Source organism: Ictalurus furcatus, chromosome 1 (genome assembly GCF_023375685.1).
Source record: "Ictalurus furcatus strain D&B chromosome 1, Billie_1.0, whole genome shotgun sequence".
Classification (NCBI taxonomy): domain Eukaryota; kingdom Metazoa; phylum Chordata; class Actinopteri; order Siluriformes; family Ictaluridae; genus Ictalurus; species Ictalurus furcatus.
In genome coordinates this window covers 8165846-8179998 of record NC_071255.1, presented here as the reverse complement: position 1 = coordinate 8179998, position 14153 = coordinate 8165846, and the positions used below count along the sequence as shown (strand labels likewise).

The following is a 14153-nucleotide window of genomic DNA, read 5'->3' as shown; positions in this document are numbered from 1 at the left end:
TTTTGCATCGGCAAAATGCAGCATTTCCTGTTCATTTCATAGTACTTCTTGCATTTCACACAAAACGTCCTGTCTATTTACCATAAGCACAGTGCCGGTCTCTGGTTTGAATGAATGGAAAATTGAGATTGCTCAGAAAGGAAAGTCATGTAACTGCATAAAGGTCATTTCCACTGATAATGGACTAAATCTTCAGCTGGTCAGCGCAAAGTTTACTTCCATGGCCACAAGCAAGTACATAAAGATTCAGTCGATACTCTTCAGTAGCACTGCCACAGCACGACTGGGAATATGCTACGATATGACTGACAATATAATATGCACCTCATTTGCCATATAAAATTCATTGTGTGTCCCAGGATTCAGTTTCACCTGAGGTTATCCAACGAGATGGGCATGCACTGTAGGGCCTGGAGCCTGATACTGAATCAACACATCTGCAGAGAAAATTCAGCATTTTTAGTTGCCCGTCATCCAAGGAGGGTCCGTAGAATAGAGGAAAGCACCTACTGGCCTAGATTACGCTGGGAGTGAATGCGAGATCATCCGCCGCAGGCTTGAATATGATTATGTGATGAGGTGTCAATCAAACAGAGAATGAGAATTGGCGCTGGCACTCACCAGCGTCTACCTCTGGGTTCTTTAGCCACCATTTAACTCCTTAGCTAGCAGCCTGGTATGGTGATTAGGAATACATGCTCAAACACACTGCACACTCTGAAATGTTAATTAGTCACTGAAAAGGCATGCATGGTGAGAGAGATAAAAGGATGGGTGAGAGACAGTTCATGGTTCACATAATATATATCTCCGGTAACTCAAGACTGCTAGTTTTGCCACTGTAAAGTCATGCTCACACAGGTTTTGTGGGGTCTAGGAGACAGGCGGTGTGAGGCTCCTAAGTCCCGGAGGGAATCACCTGAACATGCGGCTTCGGTAGGACATACAATCTGCTACCTGATCCGTTGCATCTAAAGCAGGGAAACCCCTTCTCTCATAGACGTCTTTATCTCGATTCCTGTGGAGCACAGCTTGTTTTGCAAAAAAAAAAAAGACTTCAAACATTTAAGGCCTGAGAACACATGTCAAAGATGACCATCCAAATGGAACTGGCCTCACACACTTCAGCCTTTTTCAGCTTTCTTCAGAGGATGTTTTACTGTTTCTCCTTTTAGCTCTTTTCTGCACTTGGGCATGATGTTTACATTCACTACAAAAATGCTTTACAGAGCTCCTAGTTCATACACCATTAGAGCGATAAAAAAAAAGAAAAAAAAAGAAAAGTCACCATGCTCCATGGAGAAGTTCATGATAACCTGTTAATCATTAACTAGATTAAAAACCATGAAACATGTTGCAAGGAAGCAGGTCTGTTTTGTGCTATATGTAAACGCACTGAAAACCTAGAAACACGGATGAAGAAGGAGATTGCAAACAGTGATCTAATCTTTACCAGCATGGCTGTGAGTGTACAGTAGTGCAGGCTGTAATTCAAGCCATAGGTTTATATTAAGCATTCGTCACAATATGTTATTTTTATACTAACACCTCTTTCACAGCGAATTCTACAGTGGACACTCCACGATAATCTAAGCCTAAAGATAAACAGATTGAAGGAAAAAAAAAAGAAAATTGTATAGTTGTTGATATGGTGATACTTTCTGCAGGGAAATGTTTAATTAACGTGTATGGAAGGAGTCTCCAGTGTTGGTGGTAAGTTTACAGGCACTTCGCTTTCCAGTTACTCTGTAACCTGAAAAGTTAGTTTTTTTGTCTTATTAACTTGAAGATAGTGAAAAGTGTATATAGTAGATGCTCCAACATAAGTGAACTAACTTGTTTTATGGACTTTCCACAAGATTAGGCTATAAACAGATAGAAAGTGTGATGTGTCATTACAAATTCCCATTGCTGGCAACTCACTGTGGTATAAGAGAGAAAAATATATCCTTCCCCTGTCCGTTTTATTCTGTACTTAATGTCTTGCTTAACTTGGTGTGTTTTCTATAACACGTTATATCAAAGTAGATACTATACATGTTATGTACTGTATGTGTGTATGTGTATGTTGGTGGAAAAGGCTGCAGAAAGCTGTGTTTTGGTGGACTCTGGCATATACGGTGACTGTTGAGCCAAAACAAATCCACAAACTGGCGAAGATTTGGCCAATCGCATATGTAGCTCTGTTGGCTGGGTGGTGGAAAATTTTTGCCGCATCAATTGGGCCCAAGCCCGAGTGCACAGATGGCGATGCTCTCATCGGGTGGGCAGGATAGCAGGGTTTCACTCTCCTCAATAGCCGTTAGCTAAGGACTGTTAGCTCAGTATGTATGTATGTATGTATGTATGTATTAGAGATTTAGCTAGAGTCTAGATACATTGTAAGCACGCAGTAATGTTCTAGTCCAACTGGGGAGCATTTTAACCAAAAACGAATTTCTTGAGACATGTGGACTTTAGCACCATTGTATGTCATTGCTCACAATTGCTCAGCATGCTAGCTACTCGTTTATAAATATAACTAGGCATTTTAAATAGGGTTAGTTCTTTTAGAAAAGACTGAGCTGTCTAATATAGCTAGGTAACTACTAATACTAGCTAACAAGGTGCATACACTACCTAGCTAAATTTAACGATTGGACCAATTTGTGACCTTTAAACACAAATGCAGCTACTGATACCAAGAGTTAAGAATTTGCAAGACTAAAGAATTGATCCGTTTATCACCATGTGACTCCAACGCAATTATCATAGCCGTATCTACAGCCGAGTGTCTACAATAACGATATGTTTAATATTGCAGTAGCTGAATCACATGCCTGATTATCAGAACCCACCTCCTAAAGTGATATCTAATACAGTCTGATTGCAATATTTTGGAATGAGAATTGCCTCGAACCAAATCTAGTGTCTCAGGAAACCCCACCCGAGCGGCACTCTTGAGAGGGGGCAGTGGATACTTTGGCTCAAGGGTGCATTCAACTAACCAAACAGCCATCAGCTCTAGGCTATAAAACCTTTTATTCCCCTTGCGCGAACATGCTGATCTCCAGGGAATGTTTGCCCGCTGAGAAGAACAGGACAATGGACACAGTCTAGCGGAGGAAGGGAATGTTTGAGGAGTCTTTACTCTAGGCCTGTTTGAACATACCGTGGCATTTTGACCTGTGTGTGTTAAAGTTACACTAGCTTAAGGCAGGTGTGGGAGGTACCCCAGAGAAGACAGATAGTCCAAAGTCACTAGTGTTTGACACAAACATATTTGTAATACTTGCCTGTAGGAACCAAAACTAGAAGAAGGAAATTGTAGAGTTATAAATAGAAAGGCAACAGTTTGGTACCCATAGGTGATAGATATGAAAACAACAAGAAAACAGATCAATCAGGCACATCTAATGCTTAGTTCCTTATCGATCCACATCTAATGGAACAAGGGAAGAGGATATCTTTCACTAATGTACGATGGCTCCTATTCCTAAACAGGGCTACTTAGGAAAGAGCAATATTTTCCCCCAAAGGAAACCCCATGACCATCAGTACCTATCATGCAGTACTCTCCACTACTAAATGGATCAGACGGGGCTTATCCATCTCCCCAAAGCGCTTCAAGACACAATTCTCATCATAATCACCCCACTTTCAAGGCCATCCTTTAGACTACCACCACCCTATATAGCACACAGATACTGATGCGCTCTCTTTTTTACCCCTCCTCTCTGCATTTCCTGTTTGGCCATAATAAGAGGGCAACCTTTAAAAATAGAGCCTTGCATGAATCAAAGGCCAGAGTGCTTCCTCTGTGCCTGTCTATACCCAGCTCCAAGCACTTTGTAGTGTGAGGAGAGTGTTTGAACGCTGGAGCTTTTGGGAGAGCCGGGACTCTTCACAACAAACTCACAGGGGGATGATTGAAGGGAGGGAGACAGGCTTTTCGTTTTTGAAGTGAATACAGCGTCATCGGTAGAGGCTGGATGTTAGCAGTGATCTCCCTGGGTTTGTGTGAATGCTTTTTCTATTCTAGCCTCTGAGAACTACACACACACACACACACACACACACACACACACCTCAGGACTTTTCCCCAAAAAGCACATAGTAGGATTATCATCAATGCCAGGTCACGAACAACAGAAGCAAACATAGTAAATCACCTCCAACATCAATGCACGCTCACGGATCCCAGTGGCACACCAAAATTACTGGACACCCATAGAGAGACAGACAAGTGGTAGAGAAGCTAAGACAGAGATTATCTGTAATATTAGCCGAGTGTGTATTTAACTGTACTGTAGCAGACTTTAAAGATATTAAAAGTAGACTGGTGTGGATGAGATTTCTGTTCTCCTATCTCATATCTCACATAATTGTCTGAGATTTAGGGAAGTAGCTGTTTTAGGACAAAATGCCCCTGGCTGCCAGATGTATGATAACCAAGACTCTAGCATGTCTCAAACACATGCTCTGCATATATACTTTACAAGGATTCCAATTAAATTTCCAAATCCAGCCATAAAACTATATTGTTCTTTTACAGATTACACTGCAGTTTATGAGTAGACATTAAAAAAATGTTTTCCATATATATATATATATATATATATATATATATATATATGGAAAACATTTATATATATATATATATATATATATATATATATATATATCTCCTACACAGGGTTGCTGGGAACCTGGAGCCTATCCCATGGAACTCAGGGCACAAGGGGGACACCCTGGATGGAGTGCCAACCCCCTGCAGGGCACAATCTCGCACACACACTATGGACAATTTAGAGATGCCAATCAGCCTACAGTGCATCTTTGGACTGGGGGAGGAAACCAGAGTACCTGGAGGAAACCCCCGAGGCACAGGGAGAGAATGTGAGCTCTGCACATGCAGGGTGGAGACAGGATTCATACCACTGACCTTGGAGGTGTGAGGCAAACGTGCTAACCACTATGCCACCGTGAACCCCCCGTTAAAGGGTAAATATGAATTAGATTCTAGCAATCTGCTGGTATAAATTTTTCAAGAAAACATATCATGACTTAAAATGTTATTCAAAATATTATTTATTTTAAATAAAGTAGTTTTTTTTTGCAAATCAAAATGCTTTTTAATATATGTTTAACTACCTGTCACTTGTTCATTCATTAATTTTTAGTAGCTACTTTATCCTGTTCAGGCTAACAGTGGATCCAGAATCTTTATTAAAGTCACTATTTGATATTAAGAGTAAATATGAATTGGAAATTGTTGTAGCATATTGTTGCTTGCGATATGCTTAGAAATGCCTATTTGGGACGTAATGCATCACATTAGCGCTACAGTATCATTGAATATGCCACGTGGACTTCATGGTCCTTCTTTATTCTTCTCAACAAATGTAAAGAAATAAACGAATTGATAAAACAGGGGGGAAAGCCTCACAATGGTATTTATTATGCAAGAATGGAGGACTTTTAAATACCACAAAAAATGTGGTGTGCTCATGACGAATGGTACACAGCGTCACACCAAAGTGCCATATTGCTCTGTTGGATTAACACCAGTGCACCAGCAGATTGTAGTTCTGTGGCAAGCCACAGTTGGCCACCTGTGTGTGTGTGTGTTTGTGTGTGTCAGAGAGAGAGAGAGAGAGAGAGAGAGAGAGAGAGAAATAGTTGCATTGAGGGGGAAGTAGAGAGTCAAGGGGCGAGACACAGCCTGTCCACAGTTGAATGCCTCTCATACCAGGCTGATTCATCTCTTGAACCAAAGCTAATAAGAAAATCAGAGTTACATGCTAAATCACAGTCTACAACCCAACCTTCTCCCTCACCCCCCCCCCCCCCCCCCCCCCCACACACACACAGCTTCACCAAGCCCAGCAACTAGCCAATCTGACAGCATTACCATCCCAACTGATTGTTCATCATAAGGTGTGAATGCATGTTCAAGTGAATATGTGTGTGCATGTGTGTGTGTGTGTGTGTGTGTGTGTGTGTGTGTGTGTGTGTGTGCGCATGTAGATGTGTGCCTCTGCCTGATCGGGTGGCCTCTGAGACTGGAAAGGTCCTTAAAATTGGGTTTGGCTTTTATCTTTTTGGCCCAGATGAAAGAGCAGGCTTTTCATTTGAAGGCTCCCTAATGCCATAATAATTACTGATGGCTGTGGGGGGTAGTTAGTGTGTGTGTGTGTGTGTGTGTGTGTGTGTGTGTGTGTGTGTGTGCGTGCTCGATGGAAAGGTGAAAAAGAGGAGGGGGTTTGGTCTTAAGGAAAATTAAAAGCAAGGAAACGAGTGTGGGGAAATAAGCCTGGAAAAGACAAAGACGGGAAGCACGGTGTTTTCCGACTTCCGCCTTACACACCGCCAACACAGTGTCTCAACGATTCTCTCCGCCAGCATCCAACCTATGTCTGTGATCATGAATACACCTTGTATCACCAGCACTTCTGTGTATCAAGACAGCTTGAAACTGATCTGTACCACCTTTTTAACCACCAAACTTGACTTTGACACATCTGGCAGATGTGCGTGAAATTTTGTGAGAGGGTGACAGTTGTGCGTTGTGCTGACGCGTGAGAACTTAAAGACAGGAGTCGGCATTTTTAACCCTAAACATTTGGTGTTGTTGAAGTTGTCATGTTCTAGCAGCTGCTCAGAGGAAACTCTCTGGCCTCTTTGGCACCCCAAGCCCCGTAAACAGGACAGAAATACAAATGATGTGGACCACCAACATCCAAGCAATCAGGACGAGTCTATAGACATCTCTATTTGCAGATCATTTTAGAAAGCTATCCTATACTCAGATTTTTCTTTAATTATATAGCAGTGGAGAGAATGTTTGAGAGACAGTGTAAAGGAGAAGAAGGGGGGGGGGGTCAAGAAACAGATGCAGAGAGTACTTAAGAACCAGCACAGACAGGTGGAAGAAGTGTAGGAGGGGAGGATAAAGTCAAACAGCGGAAACGAAAACACAATGGTACAACAAAATGTATGAGATACGGAGCTGTAGGTGGAGGCAAACAGAAGGAGTGATGATAGAGTGAACGGGACAGATAGGTAATCTCAGAAAGCCAGCGGGAACTGAAACATGGAGAGGGGGGACGAGGTAAAGATGACAGAACTTGAAATGGATACAAATAACACTGCTTAGTTTAAATCGTTACACTTTGCCATGCAACAATAAGACCAATGTGCTTTTCTAAATCTGTCAAGTCTAAATCTGGTACAAACCTGCACACAGTGCAACGTAGTAGTGTAAGAGATAATTCAGCTCCAGAGCATGCTGCTGGGTCTATTTTTGTGCATCGATACTTCACTATCCTTACATAACAAACAGTGATCAAATGTTGGATGGAGCCATGAAAACAGCAGTCTACCTAATCCTAATGCATACCTAATGAGCACGACTTCATAAATCAACATTATTCATGCAGGTCAGTGGGCACCAACTGCTGGTCTGCTGGAGATCTGCTTCAAGCCTAACTCAACACACCTGCTCCAAAGAATCCGTGTGTGTCCAAAATGATGGTGTGTTCTGGGGGAGTTGAGAGCTGCAGTGTACATAGAGGCAGATTTGTATAACTGGACACAACTGCAGCACTAATTTAACACTGTGTGAGTACACTGTGCAGTCTAGGGGTTCATGTTTGTTTGTTTTTTCTTCTGTGGAACATGAACATGAGCTTCCTTTACTGAAAAGACTTGCACCGTTTCGGATCAATCCTCCAACAAGGTGTCACCCACATACATATACACACACGCACACACACACACACACACACACACACGTTAAGTGCGCTTAATGCAACAGTTTCTCAAGCTACCAGATGTACAGCTTTTTATATTTTCTCTTGTTTGTTTAAATGGAAATTTATCTTCCTGCGTCGTTTGAAATCCCTTTTTTTTCTTGTTGTTGTTCCCTGCGCTTTAACTGCGGCAGGTGAATGAGCAGGTTGTTGCGCCGAAGCTTTCACGCAGAGTTGCCAGATTCCACTCACTGTTTTCCAGCCCTTAAGCATATTTAATTCTTCTCTAAATCAATGCAACTATGCTTTAATCAAATTTAAACCTATAATTGTTTGTTTGTTTGTTTGTTTTTTAACACCAAGAAACCAGAAGTCAATTTTGGGAATACAAATAGTGCAACACAGCACAGGTAAGTCACTCAATCTGGCAACCGAGACGGTCCGACATGAAATGCGCCTTAAAACCTTTTTTCTCATTCATTTATGTTAAGCTCACTAAAATAAAACATATATATATATATATATTTATATATATATTGAAACAAAAGAAAAGATCAAATGGAATTCAACAAACAGATTATTCAGGAGAAGAAGAAGGGGGGCAAATAATTAAGTTGTGGTCTAAACTCTCGGCTTACCTTGCAGTGTAAAGAAGAGAGAAACGCAAGCGAGCCACACGCGTCCTGATATCATCCTCTCCATGATCACTTCTCAACTACTTCGCTTCTTGCTTCTCTTGTATGTCAAGTCCGCTCGCTTGTCCGATCTTACTCTGCGTCTCTCTCACACACACTGGCTGGCTCGCGCACACACACACACACACACACGCAGCACAGGCGCGCGCGCGCACACACACACTCACGCACCCGCTGCCTCTGCGCACAGAGAAACTTGAGATGCGGACGGCGGGCGGTGCTTTTGGTTGATGTATTCGCACAAAAGGTGACCCTCCACCTCCTCCACCTCCTCCACCTTCTTTCAGTGGGGCATGTTCTCAGCAGAAGACCATACAGATCTTCAATATTAAACTATGAAATATAAACATTACACATATCTTATACATAGCCCGTGTAAACACACCATAGAATGAAATGTAGCTATAACCTTTTATTTATTTATTTATTTATTTATTTATTTATTTATTTATTAAACAATACACCTTCCATAAGAAAAACTCTATTGTGGCACCTACCAGAACTGCTATTCAATTATATGCCTTTATATGTAGACACACTTCACTACAATATCCAGCAATAGACCTTAAAGTTATTTTATGTACAAAATTCTGTAATGCTATGATATCTTCTATCTTGTATTGAACGAGTATATATAAAGGTCCAGATCCAGCAGTTCCTCGCTTAGAAAAGTCCCATCCATCCATCCATCTTCTATACCGCTTTATCCTTTTTTCAGGGTCACAGGGAAACCTGGATCTTATGCCAGGGAGCATCGGGCACAAGGCGGGTTACACCCTGGACAGGGTGCCAATCCATCGCTGGGCACAATCACATACACATTCACACACCCATTCATACACTACGGACACTTTAGACACGCCAATCAGCCTACCATGCATGTCTTTGGACTGTGGGAGGAAACCGGAGTACCCGAGGGAAACCACTGTAGCACGGGGAGAACATGCAAACTCCGCCCACACAGGGCCACGGTGGGAATCGAACCCCTGCCCTTGGAGGTGTGAGTCGAACGCGCTAGCTTAGAAAAGTCAACAAACAATAAGTGAAGGGTGACCTTTAAAATGATTAGTGACCATTGACGATTAATTTATGGCTATAAATAAGACAAGTTGAAGTTTTTTTTTTCTGTTTCGTAATGGTGCGTCATGTTAGAACTTTTGATTAATACAGCAGAATTTGACGTGAAAATTAAATATTCAAACCTTTCCATTTATTCAATTTCAAATTCTGCAAAAATGATTACAAAAAAATTAAGCCATTTTCTCAGAACAAGTGTATATTGTAGCTGGGGGAAGAAAAGAAAAGAAAAAAAACCCAACAAGTTTTGGAAACCTGACATCAGGTCCAGTATATTTGTTTGTGTTTGGATTGGCATCCTGTCGGTCATTTCACAGACATGCCCCCCAGTCTTCCAGGTGTTTACTTTGCTGTAAATATTCAGGAATTACTAATAAACAAATTATATGTTAAAGTCACATTATATGGCCAAAAACACCCATGTGCTTTCCAAAGTTGATCGCCCCTTTGCTGATATAACAGCTTCCACTAGGTTTTGGTGCATGGCTGTGAGGATTTTTGCTCATTCAGCTACAAGAGCATTATGCCCTGTTTACACTAATGCGTTTTCATTTTAAAACGCATAACTTTTGCTGTGTAAACAGACCAAAACAAAGACTTTTGAAAACGAAGGTGTGGTTGCCCACATTCACTCCTTGATTGGGTCTTCTGGATCATTGCGACAAGCCCCTACCATATGACCATTACGCTACCTTGATCATATACATGGAGACTGAACCGCAAGCTTTGTTGGCTTTGTTATCATTTTTAGCAGCCATTGTGCAGTTAAATTCTGTATTTTATAATACTGCAGCTGCCTATATGCGCAAGAGGCAAGCTATGATTATCAACAATCATCAAAAAATCTCATTTCAAGTGGCGTAAACCTTACATGACCGGTTTGTCGTGCCTGCCGGTGACTAGCAACCAACTTCCTGTTTACACTTGTATGGGTCACATGGGTGTGATGGTCAGGTGTCCATACACTTTTGGCCATATAGTGTATATACTGTGCCTTTTGAAGTAATATAATAGAGTGCACATAAATTACTCAATCACTATTTGAATTGTGTCAAATTGTTACTAAGTGAAAGGTACTGTTACAGCTTATGCGAGTTATATGATATGCTACTTTCCATGACTTAAACAAAGACTCAATCCTTTCTGACAGGTGCCTTTCCTAACTAGAGTGTTTTGGTGATTCCACTGAAGAAAGGATACCTGCTGAGGAGTCTTTCAAACAGTCTTAATCTGCCAGACTAATATTGACACAACATACCCCTCACAGATAACAATACTATCTCAGTGAGATCCAAATATGGAATTTCTGAGATAACTGTACAAAAACTGCTTTTCTACTATAAGAAGAACAAAAAGGGGACAGACTAAAGGGGTGGCGTGAGCTCCTGATCTTGTATTTCAAATTGGGGGTGGGGGGGGAGATCACATGTTGGCATACATTCTTATACATAGTGTAATGTTCAGCTGTGTAGTTACTTTAGTAACTGAAAGCTATTCCTGGGCATGACAGCACAGCAAAAGTCACTGGGACTCCGCTACCACAACAGTGGCTTGCCTAAGTTTTCCCCCCACCTGAACTTTTCCACATTTTGTAATGTTACAATTTGGAACTGAAACAGAATTAATTGGGATTATATGCCATGGAATCTACACAAAATAGCCAGTAATATTGAAGTGAGGAGAGTCAATATAGTTAGTGAAATTATTTACAAATAAAAATATAAACGTTGCGATTGCATAAGTCATACATATTCACCCCTAGTCCTCTAAAACCTCTCAGTTAGTTCTGGTGCAACCAATTGCCATCACAAATCAAACAATTAGTTGAATAGACTAGACCTGTGTGCAATTAAAATGTCACATGATCTCAATGCACCTGTTCCTGGAAGGCCCCAGAGTTTACTGACCTAAGGAAACATAATCATGAAGACTAAGGAGCGATCAAAATCAGTCTGCAAAAGTACTGTATCAATCAGGGTTTTGGTTATGAAAAATACCAAACATTGAGCATCCCACAGAGCACCATTAAATCTTTATTAACACATGGAAAAAATATCTACTCTACTTAAAATAGGGCCAGTAACCAGGTCAGTAACCAGATAAGGAGAGCATTAGTCGTAATGTAAGATGTAACCAGTGGCCAGTGGTAAATCTTAACATGATGCTACCATAAGCATGCTTCTCTGTGGGGATGGTGAACTCATGGTGATGAGCAGTGTTAATCAAAACTGTTTTCTTTCTACCACTTACCAGTTGGTAAAGATGGTCTACCAGCTTGACCAGATCAGCCTGTGTTTTGGCAGCTGGTAGCTGGTCAGCCCAAGCTGGACTTTTCAGTAGGGAATATGAAAGCAGCCTTAGTTGCCTCATATTGCTTCAAAATCTCACAAATCCTAGTGCTAAGTGTCAGACTGTTTGTTGGCAATAAACTTAATCTATAAAATAATCGACCTAAAATAATAATCGGCCTAATTTACCTGTGCAGCTGGATTTGCAACTGGGATTCAGTCTTTTCAAAGTCAAGGCTATTTTCCAAGTAGTGTGTCCATTTTTTTTGTTCACCCCCCTGTACACTATGAGGGAGACCTGAAAACTGAGCTTTAGCTATTCAGGCCTATAGTGTTACCCTCAAACTTCTGTGTCTAATATTAAGTCTTGAATGCGCAAGGGGCTGCAGGGGCTGCAGATAAATCGGTGAATTAAATGCAAAGGAAAACTGTAGCTAGCTGTCTTGATGCATGCATTGCAGTTCGTTTTCTTTCTAGAGACAAAGTCTGTACTTGAGCCAGCATAACAATTGACTGCTAATACATGCAGCATAGAATTGCAGAGCATATTTTCCCTATCAGTCCTGGCCAAGCAAACGAGATCGCTCAGGTAATCTAAGCTGACTTACTGACCTTCTCACAGTCTGCACTTTGTGCTACCACAACAGCACCAGTAGCTCTATCCTGCAAGAAGCCTAAAATGGAAGTGTTTTGAAAGACTAAAAAAACAAATTTTTCCCTTTATAAACCTGCCGTAGTCTGGAGCGCAGTCAGAGGATAGCCTGATAAAGTCATGGAAAACTGAATGATGAAAAAAGGCATGTAAGTGGATGTACAAGCTTTGATTTCTGGGAGACAGCCTGGTTAACATGGAGCCTCAGGGGGGAAAACATGTATGGTGAGAGACAAGAGAGAGACTCTGAATTACAAATTAGATGTTAAGAAAGAGAAAAATAGATGGACTGTCTGGGGGGGGGGGGCTGGAAGAGCCTTGAATAATAAAACAAGCTTTGTAATAGTATCTGAAGTTATATTTGTGTTTGTGACAGTGACAGATTTTTTTTTTAAAGACACAAACACACGCACCTTCATTTTGAATAATTCTACTTGCCTATGCACCTCCATTTTATCCCAAGTGGTACCCCTGCAATTATTTTCTCCTGGATAACAATGGCTTTACTGTAATGGGAAATCACTTAAGCGCTATTTCAGGCAGAGGGGTAGAAAATGATTCATTTCTATGTAATCTCTCACAAAGACACTTCCATCATTTCATATAATGGCTCGTTTTCCCTGCACTTTTCATAGACAAGCCTAGCCAAGTTAAGAAATAAGATGGGGGGATTTAAATGGCATAAATTACACCCGGATGCAAAGATGTACATGATGGAGATGGTGGAAAGAGACATGTTAATACTGGCGAAAAGAAAAAAAAATGACAGGCTGGATTTTTCATGAGAATGTGCCCATATATGTCTAGACCTTTTAGTGGCTGTCAGTCATGAACAATAAACCATGGCATAGACATGACCACACAGTTTCATATTATAGATTTGCTCAGTGATACACACATACACATACACACACACACAGCAGCATCCAGCCACAGCAAACCTAGTGTGTAGCATCTACGCTGTGGGATTCCACAAGCCATTTACATGCTTGGGCCTGATTTTAGCAGCATGCCACATGGGCGAGGATAGTGACATTTTCCCACTCTTCTTCACCAGGCACAAACAATAGTCTCTGTCATCACTCTGCCCACTGCCTTTGTCCACTCCAGCCTCTAGACACACTCGCGACACACACTCTGCTGCTAGAACTGCGAGAGTTGATCTGAATTGGGAGGGCTGAGGTCAGGACAGCAAGCTGTGTCAGTTTTAAAGAGTTCTTTCAGTCAGACAAGTTTAGTTTCCACTCAGTGGATGTCGGAATCTGATGCAGCTTCACTGTGGAATCAGATGTCTTTTATGAGCTAGATTCCATGCCATCATTCCTTTCAATGTGGAAACATCTTTCTATTACTATTCTGTGCTTTGGTTATTACTTCATCGATCAAAACTTGGACCTGAGAATTAATTTATTGTAATATCCCAGCTGAATTATTATTATTATTATTATTATTATTATTATTATTATTATTATTATTTTAGGGGTCCAAGCACCGAAGGTTACATTTTCTTATACAGATTCGTCTTATACATAAGGCGAATCGGATAAACCAAACCGTAATTCATAGAGATGTGAGCAGGGCTTCACATTTTAGTCCATGTTCCATGAATTGTATGTCCCACAACCAACAAACAAACAAAAAACCTTAAGAACCATTTAGCATATAATTTTTAGCTATTTTGCGTGAAATGTGAAACCTATGTTTGTTA

The 14153-nt window shown here is 41.0% G+C and overlaps 1 protein-coding gene across 2 annotated transcripts in view; it reads right to left on the bottom strand.

The window, feature by feature from the left end:
• Window positions 1-8619, bottom strand: part of bcam (basal cell adhesion molecule (Lutheran blood group)) — a 49951-nt gene extending 41332 nt beyond the window's left edge. For both annotated transcript variants that reach the window (XM_053623167.1, XM_053623176.1), the window contains exon 1: window positions 8372-8619. In XM_053623167.1, the coding sequence (XP_053479142.1) occupies window positions 8372-8435 (64 nt within the window). In that variant the 5' untranslated portion in view covers window positions 8436-8619. The remainder of the gene's footprint in view (window positions 1-8371) is intronic.
• Window positions 8620-14153: the final 5534 nt, after the last annotated feature.